This window comes from Coenobita brevimanus, chromosome 114 (assembly GCF_032717465.1).
Source record: "Coenobita brevimanus isolate Jiangsu-jjx chromosome 114, ASM3271746v2, whole genome shotgun sequence".
NCBI lineage: Eukaryota > Metazoa > Arthropoda > Malacostraca > Decapoda > Coenobitidae > Coenobita > Coenobita brevimanus.
Genome location: NC_137067.1, coordinates 4,497,616 through 4,511,661, shown reverse-complemented (window position 1 = coordinate 4,511,661; position 14,046 = coordinate 4,497,616). Strand labels below are relative to the sequence as shown.

General features: G+C 41.6%; 1 protein-coding gene across 1 annotated transcript; it reads left to right on the top strand.

Moving 5' to 3' along the window:
• Positions 1-5,147: 5,147 nt before the first annotated feature.
• Positions 5,148-13,555, top strand: LOC145418376 (uncharacterized). Its single transcript, XM_080286783.1, has 2 exons — positions 5,148-6,121; positions 8,487-13,555. The coding sequence occupies exon 1, from the start codon at positions 5,239-5,241 to the stop codon at positions 5,557-5,559; it is 321 nt and encodes a 106-aa protein (XP_080142909.1). The 5' UTR covers positions 5,148-5,238; the 3' UTR covers positions 5,560-6,121; positions 8,487-13,555.
• Positions 13,556-14,046: the final 491 nt, after the last annotated feature.

The following is a 14,046-nucleotide window of genomic DNA, read 5'->3' as shown; positions in this document are numbered from 1 at the left end:
GACCTAGGAGGCTTCGTAGCAACTTTTCCATCGCTACTTATTTTCCACATTACACTTCAATTTTATTTTGTATGCTATTAATAAGGAGTTCAAGTCGACCTAGCCAGCATAAGTAACATACATAAAGACACTGAGCTCTTACATGCAAAATAAATCGCTTAGGAAGAGGTGTTAGGAAATAAGACTACATAATTAAGTACATTCTGAGGGCACGGGTCTTCATCAACTGTTAATTAGATTTTTAATAAGAGAAAAACTGTAAAAGGCAACTTGAAGGATTGGATTGGATTAGGCAAATGTTAGACAGATAGACAGATTTTACCATATCTAACATAAGCGTTTTATTTAATTTACACTGTCATAGAAATTTGAGACTTATTACTGGTACAATTAGCCTCCTCATGATCGGGGTAAGTCTAGTCCTTTATTCCAGGTAACGCCAGGTGAGTTTGGTTACCTGGTGATGGTACAGGTAAGTGAAAGTGTTTATGCTATCGATCTCTAGCCAGACGCCATAATCCTGTAAGAGGTGACTGTTTGTCTTTGAGTTAGTTGTTTTACGGGGAGGGACACTAACCCTCCGCCATCCCACTTGTTGACTCGTTGGGAACACGTATGGGTTGGTTATATGGTTACCACCCAGCGTTGTAAATGGTTTCATGGCTTACGGGAAACCATTGGGCTTGTCACTTAATGTAAAACCACCTGAGAAGGAAAGAAGGGTAATAAAAAGTGACAGGAAAGATGGCAGAAATAGGAAGAGAGGAGGACACACAGAAAAAGAATGATAAAGGTTAAGGAAGAAGTAGGCAGCACTACATCAAGTGTGCGGATGATGGTGAGAAATAAGAAGAGAGGAGGGGGACAGTCACAGAAAAAGAAAGATAAAGGTTAAGGAAGAAGTAGGCAGCACTACATCGAGTGAGTGGACGATGGTAAGAAATAGGAGGACAGGAGGGCAGACAGATAAAGAATGATAAAGGTGAAGGAAGAAGTAGGCAGCACTACATCAAGTGAGTGGATAATGGTGAGAAATAGGAAGAGAAGATGGCAGACACAGAAAAAGAATGATAAATGTGAAGGAAGAAGTAGGCAGCACTACATCAAGTAAGTGATACTATAAATGGACCTCAGACAATTTTATCAGCAAAGGGTGAGTAAAAAAAATCCTGGAAGAGTTAATATGAAGTTACTGAAGCACAACACTGAATTATTGCTCTGTGAAACTTCTTGCCCTAGTGTGTGTGAGATGAGGTATACAGTATATTATAGTGAGTTTCAGTCGTGTGGCAGGTCGTCTGATACAGGAAAATTATTACCTCATGTAGTAGAGACATAAGGAACAGTGTATTACTATTACTACTACTACTACTACTGCTACTACTACTACTACTACTACTACTACTACTACTACTACTACTACTACTAACAATAATAATAATAATAATAATAATAATAATAATAATGACAGTAATAATGAAATAATAATAATAATGTGTTCGACGTATTCAGTTAAGGAAGAGGTGTAACACATTTCGTGAAAATAGGTGAAGAAATGAATGAATGACACCTAATTTGTTAGGTACTTGGAAGGAAGGACACAAAGAAGGATAGAGGAAGGACACAAAGAAGGAAGGAGGAAGGACACAAAGAAGGAAAGAGGAAGAACACAGAGAAGGAAGGAAAGTGAGCAATTACAGTATCGTCTCTCACATATAGTGGAGATCATAAATATAGGCTGTATTGCATATTTTGTTTAGAGTTGAGCATCAATATAAAGCAATGCATAGGCACAAAATAATACCTGAATATTAGCTAATTATACCATATTTTCAGGTCAGTTATATGGTAAAATTTGCTTCTGGTAGGCACACATATTACTGTAATTTGTGATCGTAATGTGTAGTAATCAGGACATGTTGCTGACGTAAATGGTGATTATGTTAAAAGTTATGGGTCTGGTTGCCCCGTATCCTGGTTGTGGGTGGTAGAAGTCGGTAACCTCTGCTTTGTGTTTATCAGTCATACAAGTGGCTTCATGTAAAAATTGTGCCCTGAACGTCTATTGGATTATCAGTAAGAGGCAGTGGAAAAAATTCTGTGATGTATGATATGATAAGGCTATGAAAACTAAGATGTATTCTGAAGTGCCTCATTTAAAACTTCATGATAATATACGTAATGTTGCACAAGATCTGAAATATCCTTGGCATACTGTCATCCTCTTTCCTCTTGTATTATGGGTTTACTGTACACCGAATAAGTGAAGCATACCAACACTAGGTCATACGGATCAGCAGTAATAAGTTACAAAATAGACGTGCTGCCTTTGAAGAGCTTAAGCTGTGTCTCTAAACATTTGCTAAGTGGTTCGTGATATTTGCCCCCTCTCCTCTTTGGGTCATTGGTATTATAATCCATATCAATTTCATCTCACTGTAAAAAGGTATATAATTTCCATTACTTATTATAATGGTTACAGGTGTCTGACTTTTGGTAATCGACAAGCATTATGATTTACACCCACTTGTCTTCATGCTATTTGTTACCGACCAGCCCTGAAGAGATTTGATTTGGTTTTGACATATGGGAGGAACAAACTATAATTACAGGGTACCTTAACATCATCACTAATAAAACATTGAAAATAATGATATATGGGAGGAACAGGTGTTGCTATAATTACAAGGTACATTTACACCATCAATAAAATAACAATGGAAAATAAAGTAGAACGCAATTACCTATGAAGAAGGCAGAGAATTCAGTTTGTAATAAAAAGCTTTAATTTGGCACTTTCTTGGCACATAATAGGCATAAACACCAACGTCCTTGGAAAAATAGTAACATACGAATGCCTATGTAGAGGACCGAGTATTGCGACTAAGATGTTCCATAGAATTTATGTAGTCTTCTGGGGCAGTGACATAGACAGAATGAGTTTAGTGGCATGAAATCTGGTCGTCGGAATTAATGATACGTAAAAAAAACAGGAGCAAGAGTCGAAGGCAAACGTATAGTCACATCCCTTTTGTGGCCAAGATTTGTTTTCTAGAAAGGACGATAAAATGAGAGTTCACAACTTTCCCATGTCTCTAATTCTTCGTTCCCAAACAGATCTTGGATATGGGAGGCAAAGGATCGTACGTTTATATATTTCTTTTAGCACGAACGGCAAGAAAAACAGAGAACGTATAATCTTTCCACCTGCGGTAACAGATGTAAGTTGCTATAGCGAATCTGTTTTAAATATGTTCAGGAATAACACCTCAGATTCCCAGACTAACATACGATCACAATCCTTCCGTAACAGCGATTTTTTTTAATAACTAAGAGGTATTTGTAAGGTTATGCGCTTTCCTTTCCTTGTCCTTGGTACGGAATCCTATCTTAGTTCCGACCAGGAGTTATCGTACGCTCTGTGAATCCGTGTTGAGGTGATAATATGCAGCCAAGGAAAAAATATAGCTTCCAATTCCATATGGAGAGGATGGAGAGTGAGAGACTGACGAGGAGGGTGTATGTGAGTGAACTGGAGGGGGGGGGGGAGGGAGGGGGAGGCCAAGGATGAGATGGAGGGATGGAGTGGAGAGGTACATGAGAGAGGGGGGTGTGAGCTGGGAGCAGGGCAGTGAAATGGCGGGGGGCAGGGCGACATGGAGGCGATTTGTTGCGTCTGGCATTAGATAGATAAAATTCCACTGTGTTGCCTTCGCAGATAGGGAGTGTTTTTCGCCTCCTTCCCTGGCGCCTCCTATCGAGATGAATCATTTATGTGCAAAGAACAAGACCAAATTTCTCTCAGGCTGCTCAGAAACATAAACCAGCAGGGGAAAGTGAAAGGCTGAAGAGGTAAAATAATAGGAGAATTGTGGGTTCATATGGGAGTGATATATGGAGGCGGGAAAGAGACTGAGATGGAGTGAAAACCATTTAGCACACGATTTTCCTTTGAAGTCACTATAAAACGAGACAGGCTGGATGCTGAGAGACAGAGAAAGAGAGAGAGAGAGAGAGAGAGAGAACTGTGAATGCAGAGATGTTATGTTGAAAGAGGGAGGCGAGCAGTGACGTAAAAATGCAATGCAGTGGATCAAGAGGAAAGGAATAGAAAGACAAGAAACCATACTCTCTTTCGCACAAGATTCCGTAGCACCTTTTCCTTAGCGATTTACTTCATCATCATCATCATCATCCTGAAGTGTGGTTGCATTCAGCAATAAAATGAGAAACAGAAAGGGTGAGAAATAATAATATGCCCAGTGGAATGGCACACCTATTCGCACCACCCCACATTCCCATTAATTCTTTTCATCCTCCATCAATATCAGTGTAGTCTTTATTAATAGCATATCAAACGTTATTAAAGTGCAATGTGCAAAATATATCGCTAAGTAAGAGGCGTAATGGAATCGCCAAACCCAGCGATAATACCCGCATTCAGTGCGTGGCTGCGGTAAGTTACCTGAAGCGACGGGCGGGAAGCACCTGAGCCACGGTAAGAGCCCCAGGGTATATCCCTGAGGTATTCCCGTATTAGGTAAACAACTCCCCGCTATCCCTCGTCCCTGCACCTCACCTCCCTGCCTCGCTCTCTCTCCTTTATGGACTCATGTTGCGTATTAGGATCTAAAATTTAATCTGGGAATCGGAATCGGTAAATAAACTATGTGAAGTACTGAGAGAATTCAATAATTTGACCTAACACCTTTTCGTACGGCTGGCACCAACAGTGTAGTGCACGTGTTGGGCAACAGGTGTCAGGAGGATGTATTTACCCTACACCAAAAAACCTAAATCCAGTTTTCTCTCGCCTTTCCTATTTACGCTGATAATTAGTGACGTGTAACAGATGCCACACACTCACTCATGCACCTTGACTTGTCGTTGGTCGAACTTTTTAAAACAAAATAATTACAATAACATGCTCCCTGAGGCGAGAACAGGTCCACATTCCATGGCCACCGCAATGCCTGCCTGCCAAACTCCACCCACCTCGCCTCCCATTGGCCTGTCGCCGCTCGCCCTCCCGTTATCATTGGCGGAGAACTTCAAATTTCGAGTTCTCATTGGTTGGCGCGCATCCTTGGCCACTGACAGCGGGAAGGAGTACAAACCCGTGCACTGTGATTTCAGCTCCGCAGAAGCTACCTGAGTGTGGTGCTGTACGGACGTAACTCTAAAGCTGTTTCCCGCCAGTGAGCTTTACCAGATCCAACCAAGAACCAAACAATCACCATGAAGGCCCAAGTTTGCGAAGCTCCTATGAGCACCATCCCAGCAATCAGGAGTGGGAAGGTGTCAAAGAGCCGGGAGGAAGACTTCGAGGTGTCACTTTATTTAGATAAACTGCGGCACCTGTTACCCACCCCTGTGTCGACCAGCAGCACATGCACAAGCAGCAGAAAATCCCACGTAAAGAAGCTGACCCGGCTAGAGGTGATCGAGAGTGTGATCCAGTACATCAGTGAGCTTCAGGAGGTCCTCAACATCGATGTCCACGACCGAGAGATGGACTTGCTGGAATATGAAACCAGCAGCATCACTTTGGCGGCGTGAGGACTAGGCTGCTATTGAGAGTCACCATCTGGCCTGCACATAGCCTTGTAAATCGTCCAGCACCTGTTCCAACGACCTCGCTCTCTCTCACCCAAGCGAGGGAGAGGGCCGACCACAGCACACGACTGTAGGACACCAGGAAGATGGCAATTACCCGTCGAGTTACCTGCTAAGTCAGTGGAGCGAGACATCCTGGATTTCAGCGCCTACTGGACCATAACCTACAGATTACGAGTGTTGTGCGAGACTCGTATGACTTATTGCAGAGCCTGAGCAATGGTGAACTCTAGTGACAAAAAGTTCCTATTCACTGACCACTTGAGATAGCCACTGTGTGTGAAAGGGGCTAATGAAATGTTAATATTCTAGTGTCTATCTCCGTGATTAAACTGTTTAAGTACTAGAAAACAGTACAAGAATCTACTACGTTGTTGTTATTGCGAGTGATGTTACGTTAGTGTGAAGTAGCGAGGTAGCAGCTTGTTACTGATGATCTCTGAGGCAGCGGCACCTGAGTGGACGCCCGACAAGCATCTTACCGCACCAAACACAAGCCCATCGGGTAAGTCCGACACCTTAACTTTACAACAGGTATTCTAAGTGGCTCAGGAGATTACCTAGCACCTCTTCCATTGCGATTTATTCTTTATTTTACACCTCAGCATCCTTTCGTATTTTCCCCCTTTTACCCACTTTTCTGTGCTCAAGAAATCCATGTTTATCTGTATTTTGACCGATTTTGATATTCGTTGTTATGGAAATCACTCGGTTTTTCTAACATCCCACCCAATCTCACGTCAAGAATCTCGTGTCTTATAAAAATTTGATCAGAATCGTTTAAGATATGTAGATAAATGGGGGAAAAAAAATATAATATCGTAACCAAACCCTATTTTTCGGTCCTAGCCATCTTAGAAGTAATTTAAATTCTCCTGCAAGCATTATGTCACACTGGTTGAAATCTGCCCACCATGAGCGAGGATTGGTTGATATTTGCAGTGTATTTTACATTTCTGAAAGAAGAATATCGAAGAAAAGTTTCCTAAAAGTTTAACTCTATTGCACGTACTAAGTTTTCAAGATATCAGTGGCAGTTGAAAATTAGAACAGTATTAAATAGCATACAAGAAAATGTTAAGGTTGATTCATTGCGTAACCTGAGTTTTTTATGCAAATTATGTTCATGTAAAAGATACATAAAATATGTTGTGTTAAGTAGAAATAAATCGCCAAGGAAGAGGGATTACGAAGCCTCATGCCACTTAAAATACTGCCCGGTGAGTCAGTAGGACCTTATCAAGTGGCGCAGGAAACGTTAACAAATTTTTCTAAGCGATTTATTTTCGATATTGAACCATGTTGTTCTGTGTCTGTATATTTCTAGAACATACATAGCCATAGTAACGAAGAGGACAAAAAAGTATACTTGAAAAATGTTAGGAAGCGATTCATTTTCCATATAGATCCTTAGCATTGCCTTGTTATGCTCATATTTTGAAAAACGATACACTTTTAGCTGTGACATGTATGAGGCTGAGGAGGTGAAATGTGCAAAATAAATCACTAACAAATAGGTATTACGAAGTCTCCAAACACCTGATCCCCAGCGATTCATTTAATTATACTCTAACAGGCTAATATTCTCCTTTAAATAACGATACGGTTTGGTACAGTAACATGCCGTAGAATATTAACGCCAAGTGTGTAAAATAATTCGCTCAGGAAAAGTTGTTACGTAATACCCATAGCTAACACTGAACACCGTAAATTGATAATAGATTAAGAGATGACCATATTCCAACCCCTTCAGTCCGATTATGCATTTTCCCTCTTTCATGTTTTGTAGTAAAGACGATTTTATTTATAAGAGAGGCTTTTGCAATTGGAGTAGTAAAGTAGTCACCATTATGTTCACTACAGGTTGCTCTGTACCGAGTAAAAATCTACAGGTATATTATAGTCAGGATAAAGCTTAATTTTGTCACCTGGTAGATTTGGTTTCATTATTTACGTAGATAAAAACCAATCTCCGAGAACACTATTTATGCATCACGTAAATATCGGTTCATAGGTTCATTATTTTTAGATGACAAGGGGTCTCTAGGAGTAGCCCTGTTGGCCTGTCACACACTAATGATTTTCGGACGCGAGGTGTTTCACTCCCGTAGACTTTAGCGAAGCCACATACCACACACGCACTCGTCCATCCAAAGGGTACTAACCGAAGTGTCCTGAAACTCCTGCATTTAGTGCCTCTGTTGGGGACGCTTAAAAAAAAAAAAAAAAAAAAAATTGTTCCTACCCATTTTTTAATCCAAATGAAGTTTTTTATTGTTTTTCAGAGTTAGCTATCTTTCTTTGCCACCTAACGCACAAGCTAACGGCATCAATCGTTACCTGACGACCTAACCTAGTTCATAATCTAACTTCACCTACTCTAGCTTAGTTCAAGTTGGATTAAGTTAAATGTAGTGGATCAGGTGAAGTTAGGCCAAGTAAGGTGGTGATGTACCGTAGATTAAAACAGGTGAGAGGTGCACCAGGTAAATTTGCTCATAAAGGTACCAGCAAAGTTAAGTACGTACCGGTAGTTTCACGCATGGATTTTTTTGGCTATAGTGAAAAAAGTTGATGCAGACTTTTCTTTTTTTTAAGGTGGTATATCAGTCAGCTGGTGTTTATATTCAGACATCTATCGATCTCTCTAAATACAGTATAGATAGATAAACTTGTATGGATACATGACCTCTCAAATATACCACATGTTCATTACCTTTAATATTCGTATGTTCCTGATTCTTTACCTGGTAGCTATGAAAAAAATAGTTGTAGTTTTTCACCCTTACAGAAAATAGTCATAGAATTTTTTGCTACTTGATCCTGGTTTATATTTATCACTAACATCCGTCTCTCTCTCTCTCTTTCAGGTTGGACAACTTTCCCTGGGCAGTAATTACGGCATCAACAGGTGTTACAAAATCAGCCACACCCACACTTACTCACGCCCACACATGCCCACACTCACACCCACTCACACCCACACTCATAAACACACACACACCCACACTCATACACACTCACACCCACACTCATACATACTCACACCCACACTCATAAACACAGACTTACACCCAAACATACCCACACACTTCACGTATATCCACACATCCCACCCACACGTAAGGTACCCACACATCCCGATGCACTTCGCCCTACGCACTCCACCCACTCATACCCACCCACACCGCCCAACATACCGGCTCATCCTATCAACAGATATCCATACATCCACATTCAGCTCCCTACATAGCTCCCTTCACACACACACTTCTACATCCACATCCAGTTCCATACAACCCCACATCGCAGTTTGAAGCTAAGTACAACAGAACCTTTCCATAGATTGCTGAATACAATAGCACCACATACTTTGCCAGTCCCACAGTACATAATGAAGGGCGTCATATTCTTTTCTCCTCGACACGCCACCCTCAACCCAGGCGCCCATTACTCCTCGAAGGGTGACGTCAAGATAGGAGAAACGCCGCCCCTTCACATCCCGACGGCCCATCACCCACACCCGCCTGCCTTCGAGATGCTATCAGGGAGGGCGTGACGGAGACCCAAGCCTCACCGTTCCACTACAGTGCACTCGGGGCTGGGGAAGAGCTGGGGAGATTAGTAAGGGGATGCGGGCTCCTCAGGGCAGACCCCCAGTAACCTGATACCCCCAGAGCACCGTCCGCCCCAGGGTCCGCACCTTCCATGGTCAGAACAGGTGCGGGTCTCACGGGTGCGAAGCCTCTACCCTCCTCTCCCACCACCACCACCACCACCAATGGACCACCCACCCAGCCCAAGTCCATGGCACTGGTGTCAAATTACGCTGTAAATTAAAACAAAGTCTCTAAGTAAATTATAACGCCCATAACATTTGAATTATAACAACAGTAAGCCCTTGTTATGTTGCCTGTTTCTGTTACATTTTTGCATGAAGTCCATGGTTTATTACAGAAAAATTGCGTACCATAAATTCCATTGGCGTCTATAAATCTGACGTGCTAGTTTCTCCCGTCTTAGTGTCAATTACAGGGAAAATTTTGTGATATTTTGAAACATAGCTGCTGTTGGTTTTAAAAATTAGTTAACATCCTTTAAATGTAATAAAGAGCATCGTTGAAAGCTTGTACAATAAAGACTTCCAGGCCAGAGAGACAGGAGATCGATAAATACTTAAGACTCGGTGCTGCAAATCCCAAGGTGTTCGACACTGCCCTCACCCACAACCCCTAACTTCATCGTCCAGTTTTTATTCTCGTAATCACTGCAGATATTCAGTATGTTTCATGTGCAGTAGCGGGCAATAATATGGTTCCATTTTTCAGTCTAACATTGATTAAACTGACGTAATAATCTGAAACATATGGGGTCCTCCAAAGATCCCATTACTGAGTTTCGAAACACATCATTCACTGTCTCGTTTTTGATCATGAGGAAGTGGATCAGTATTTATGTCCGCAATTGTACATTTCAGTTGGAATAATGTCAGATAATGTTGCCTACAGTGTTGCCAAGCTTACGGTCGCTTATGGGACTCAGTGCTTGGAGATTGAGCCTAACGTTCTATCCTTATCATCGTTGAAATACTTCTGTTGAGCCAGGATCCCGATGGCTTGTATGATATGCGAAATACTGTATGGTCCATTTCACTGGGCACGCTGTTGATAGTTCTCCTGCGTTTATGCTTTCCGTTTCTTTGTTCTAGATCCTGCCTTACCCTCATCTTTTTAGTGGGCATAAAGGCTGGGACGATATAGGAATAGGATATACGAGAGACTGTAAATATTCACCCTTCATAAAGCAACGCCGGAACGTACAATCAACGCCCTTCACCCAGCGAGGGGACGTAGCGAGAGAGGGAAGGAGCCGAATGTCAGATTCATAAACAAACTTAATATTTGTTCCCTGTCGCAGCTTTGAATTCATTTCGTGGGAGGAAAAAGGAAAGAACAGTGCAAATTCCTTTCTTGTATCGTGTTCTTTGTGGACTTAATGAATATTAGCGACCAGAGATAACGTATTGTAAGCTGTTCCGAGGCGGAGATTCGCAGACAATCTTGCTATCGAATCTCGATCGTATCTACAACTCTTTTCGTGGGAAAAACAAGAAAGTGCATATTGTTCCCTTGTGCCCTCTTCCTGCAAAAAATTATCTATTACGAGAAGGCGCTGATTGCAAGATGTTCCCTGTCGTAACGAAGAATTCTTTTCATGGAACGAACAAGAAGTGTATTTTGCCGTTGTGTCTTGTTCCTCTTGCACACACAGATCTTCCAGCGAGAGGAAACTGATTGTGGGCTATATTTGTGTTTTGCAAGAAGTCAAGGAAGGACAGAGTTCACCTTGTCCCTGCAAAAACGTCTTAGTTACGTGAGGAAAATGACCTCAAGTCGGTCCGTGCTCCTGAGCCCAGGTATGCTAAGCGAGGGAGAGATCCCGATGCGAGATAACACGGAGCCTTGAATGAACCCGCTTTTGAGCTACAGTCACCCTCCCTCCCCTTGCCCCGTCACCCTGAGGCACAACAGAGCTCCTCACAATCGCCTCCACGACAAAAGAGAGTGCTTAATGGGGTGCCTCGGCCCTCTTGTAAGAGATCCCCAACCCTGATTACCAACCCGGCCTCACAGCTGTACATCATCCACGCCTCGCCTCGAAATTGACGGCCTCCCCAAGCCTCGGGAATGAAACTGTTAAACGCTTAAGCTGGAGAGATACAAGATTCTCCCCCCATCTTCCCCTCCCCCACACCATCTTTCCTTCCCCCTCCCTCATTCTCAGCTCCGATTATCAACTCAGCCTCACAATCTCACCTGAAAATTGACGACCTACCCAGAGATTGAACTTGTTAAACACCTGAGATTGAGAAATATTGGATTTTGCCCTCATCTTCGTCCCACCCCCTCCCCTCGCTATTGCTCCTTGCTCCTCATTCACATTCCTTGATTTGTTCATCTCCTTTTGCTACCACCTGCCTCTTCATTCCGTGCCACATTTGGGAAGCCACAAATATGGATGGTAAGAACTTAAGACATGAGCCTGTGTGGGTGAAAGTTTGTTTTTCTTTACGACAGTGACGCCTTTTATTTATATTTTGGTAACGCCAGATGAAATTTTCAGCACATGGAGACGGATTTCGATCTGCAAGGGTTTAAGTGAAGCCCTCGTTAACCCTTTCAGCACGAGTTGTCTCTTCTAAGCTTAATAGTCATCTGAAGTTAGCAAGTATGAAAAATTTTAGACGTCATTGAAGTGAAGTGGTAAATGTGGTACGGTAGCTATAGACGAAAAGGCAGGATGTCAGATTAACCCTTTCTTTACGATGATGTGCTCTAGTTTATTTTTGCTGCCTCGAGGGGACTTTATTCAGCTTTGGAGAGATCTAAGCTTACCAGTTTGAAAGGTCCTTCCTAAGCTGTATACTAGCTCCTGGGGGTAGCAAGAATAAGAGAGAGTCATCGTAGTCAAGGTGTTAATTCATTTTAGCTCTAACATTACATTGCACATCATGTTGTTTTTCTCGACTGTTGTAAATTAAGGAGAATAACTGAGGTCATTAATGTTATGACCCTGGCACCATACATGACCCCTACTGTCGCCAAGTCTTGCATTATCAGTGTTGTAAGAATAGCCACGATTATCATTATTATTATTATTATTATTATTATTATTATTATTATTGCCACTGGACGATTTTCTTCAGTTTAATGGGGACTTTACATTGTTAAAAAAAATCCCCTGAGCTGAATGGAATCGTCTGGAGGTAGCAATAATTCGAAAGTGTCATCGTGGTGAGAGGGTTTTTTATCAAATTTACACAGCACCCTCGATCTTGACTCGCTTTTCGTTTAGCGTGAAATTTGTTATGAAATAATGTAAGTTCATATTGGGCATTTTTCCAAGTCATTTCTACACAGCAAAGTCCTCCCTATAAGTCGCCTGCTAAGTAATTTGACGTTCCTCTTTGCTGGTAAGTCCACAGAAAGTTGCAGTAATTTGATTAAAGATCAGTTTTCACCTGTTTTGTTTTTCAGTTTATGGTATGAGCGTAGTAGAAAAGTTCTTAATTTTAAGGTCGAATGTACTTGTTTAATTTCCAAACAATTTTGTGTACCTGTGGCATAAAAAGTTAATATATAGGAAAACCGTGATCAGTGTCAGTATGTTTATGTCCGTGTAAATCATCCAGTGCACCCTTGACTTATTCCGAGGACTTTCTGTACTCTAGAAAATTTTCCCCAACCTCCCTCCTCTCCTCTGTTGTTATGCGTTAGGGGGAGGGGGTATTAGGGGGGCGGCAGTAGGGGTCTTCTGAGGGAGTGGCGAGGATTGGACTAAGTGGCAGTGATACTCGGGTCGTCCTAGGCAGATCCAGCCAAGAAAAGGAAACAGGAAGAAAATAAGGGCTGTATTATTAACTCTTATCCTGTCGCGTATTTTTGTAGTATTTTGCCATTTCAAGACGATTTTATATAGATTAGGAAGACTTCACGTGTTCAAGGAATTAACGGAGGATAAATATAACCCCTCCAGTTCGAGATGTCTTCCATAAACTGATAAAAATCGTCTGGAGATAGGAAGAGTGGAAAAGAATACATCAGTGTCGAGATGGGGGTCGAAGCAGTGTGAAGCCCCGGTGACGATTCTTTCTGAAGCTGTGATTATCGTCTAACCTTTCTCTATCATCGGTGGCTGAACCCATTAGCAAGGGACGGTGACTGATAACTAACATTTACGAGTGTTCTGTTAATAGCCGTCAGAAATCTTAAGCTGAATAAAATCGTCTGGTAGTAGCATAGGCCTGGATCTGCCTCCGACGGCCTGTTCCGAATCCTCTTTCATGATTCCTGTGATAGCCTGATGTGTCTGGTCCACGGATGTTCGCCACCACGTGTGTATATTTATTGTAATTAAAGAGTCATGTTTTTTTGTACAAGTTTGTTTGAGTATCCTATTGCTGTTATCCACTAAATTATGTGCGTAGGTTATTTTTTCACTGATATTGTTGCCCTTTTCAGGTTATTATGTAGCGAAGTTAGTGATAGCCATTGTAAATAACCATTTACTAAGGTTATGCAAAAATTATCTTCTGAAGTTATAATTTATTGAACTTCTTAGCATCAAAGTAAATCCTATTCACGTTATTAATATTGTCCACTAGTTAGGATCTACTGAAGTTCATCACACACTGAAGTCTTACTGGAGTTACAGGTGAAGTTATTACCCACTGATTATTATTCATTGAAGTTATCATCCACTGGTTAAAATCATCCACTTATGTTATCTACCGACCTTGTGAATAATGCTCCTTGAAGTTTTTTTTTTTTTTTTTTTTTTTTTTCACAAACGTCAATGTCTACGGAACTTACCATCATTAGCAGGTATCATCTACTGAATTATCATTACCGAATTTATCACTATTTCACT

What these genes read in the sequence shown, in the direction of transcription:
- LOC145418376 (XM_080286783.1), top strand. Translation starts at nt 5,239, where the DNA reads ATGAAGGCCCAAGTTTGCGAAGCTCCTATGAGCACCATCCCAGCAATC.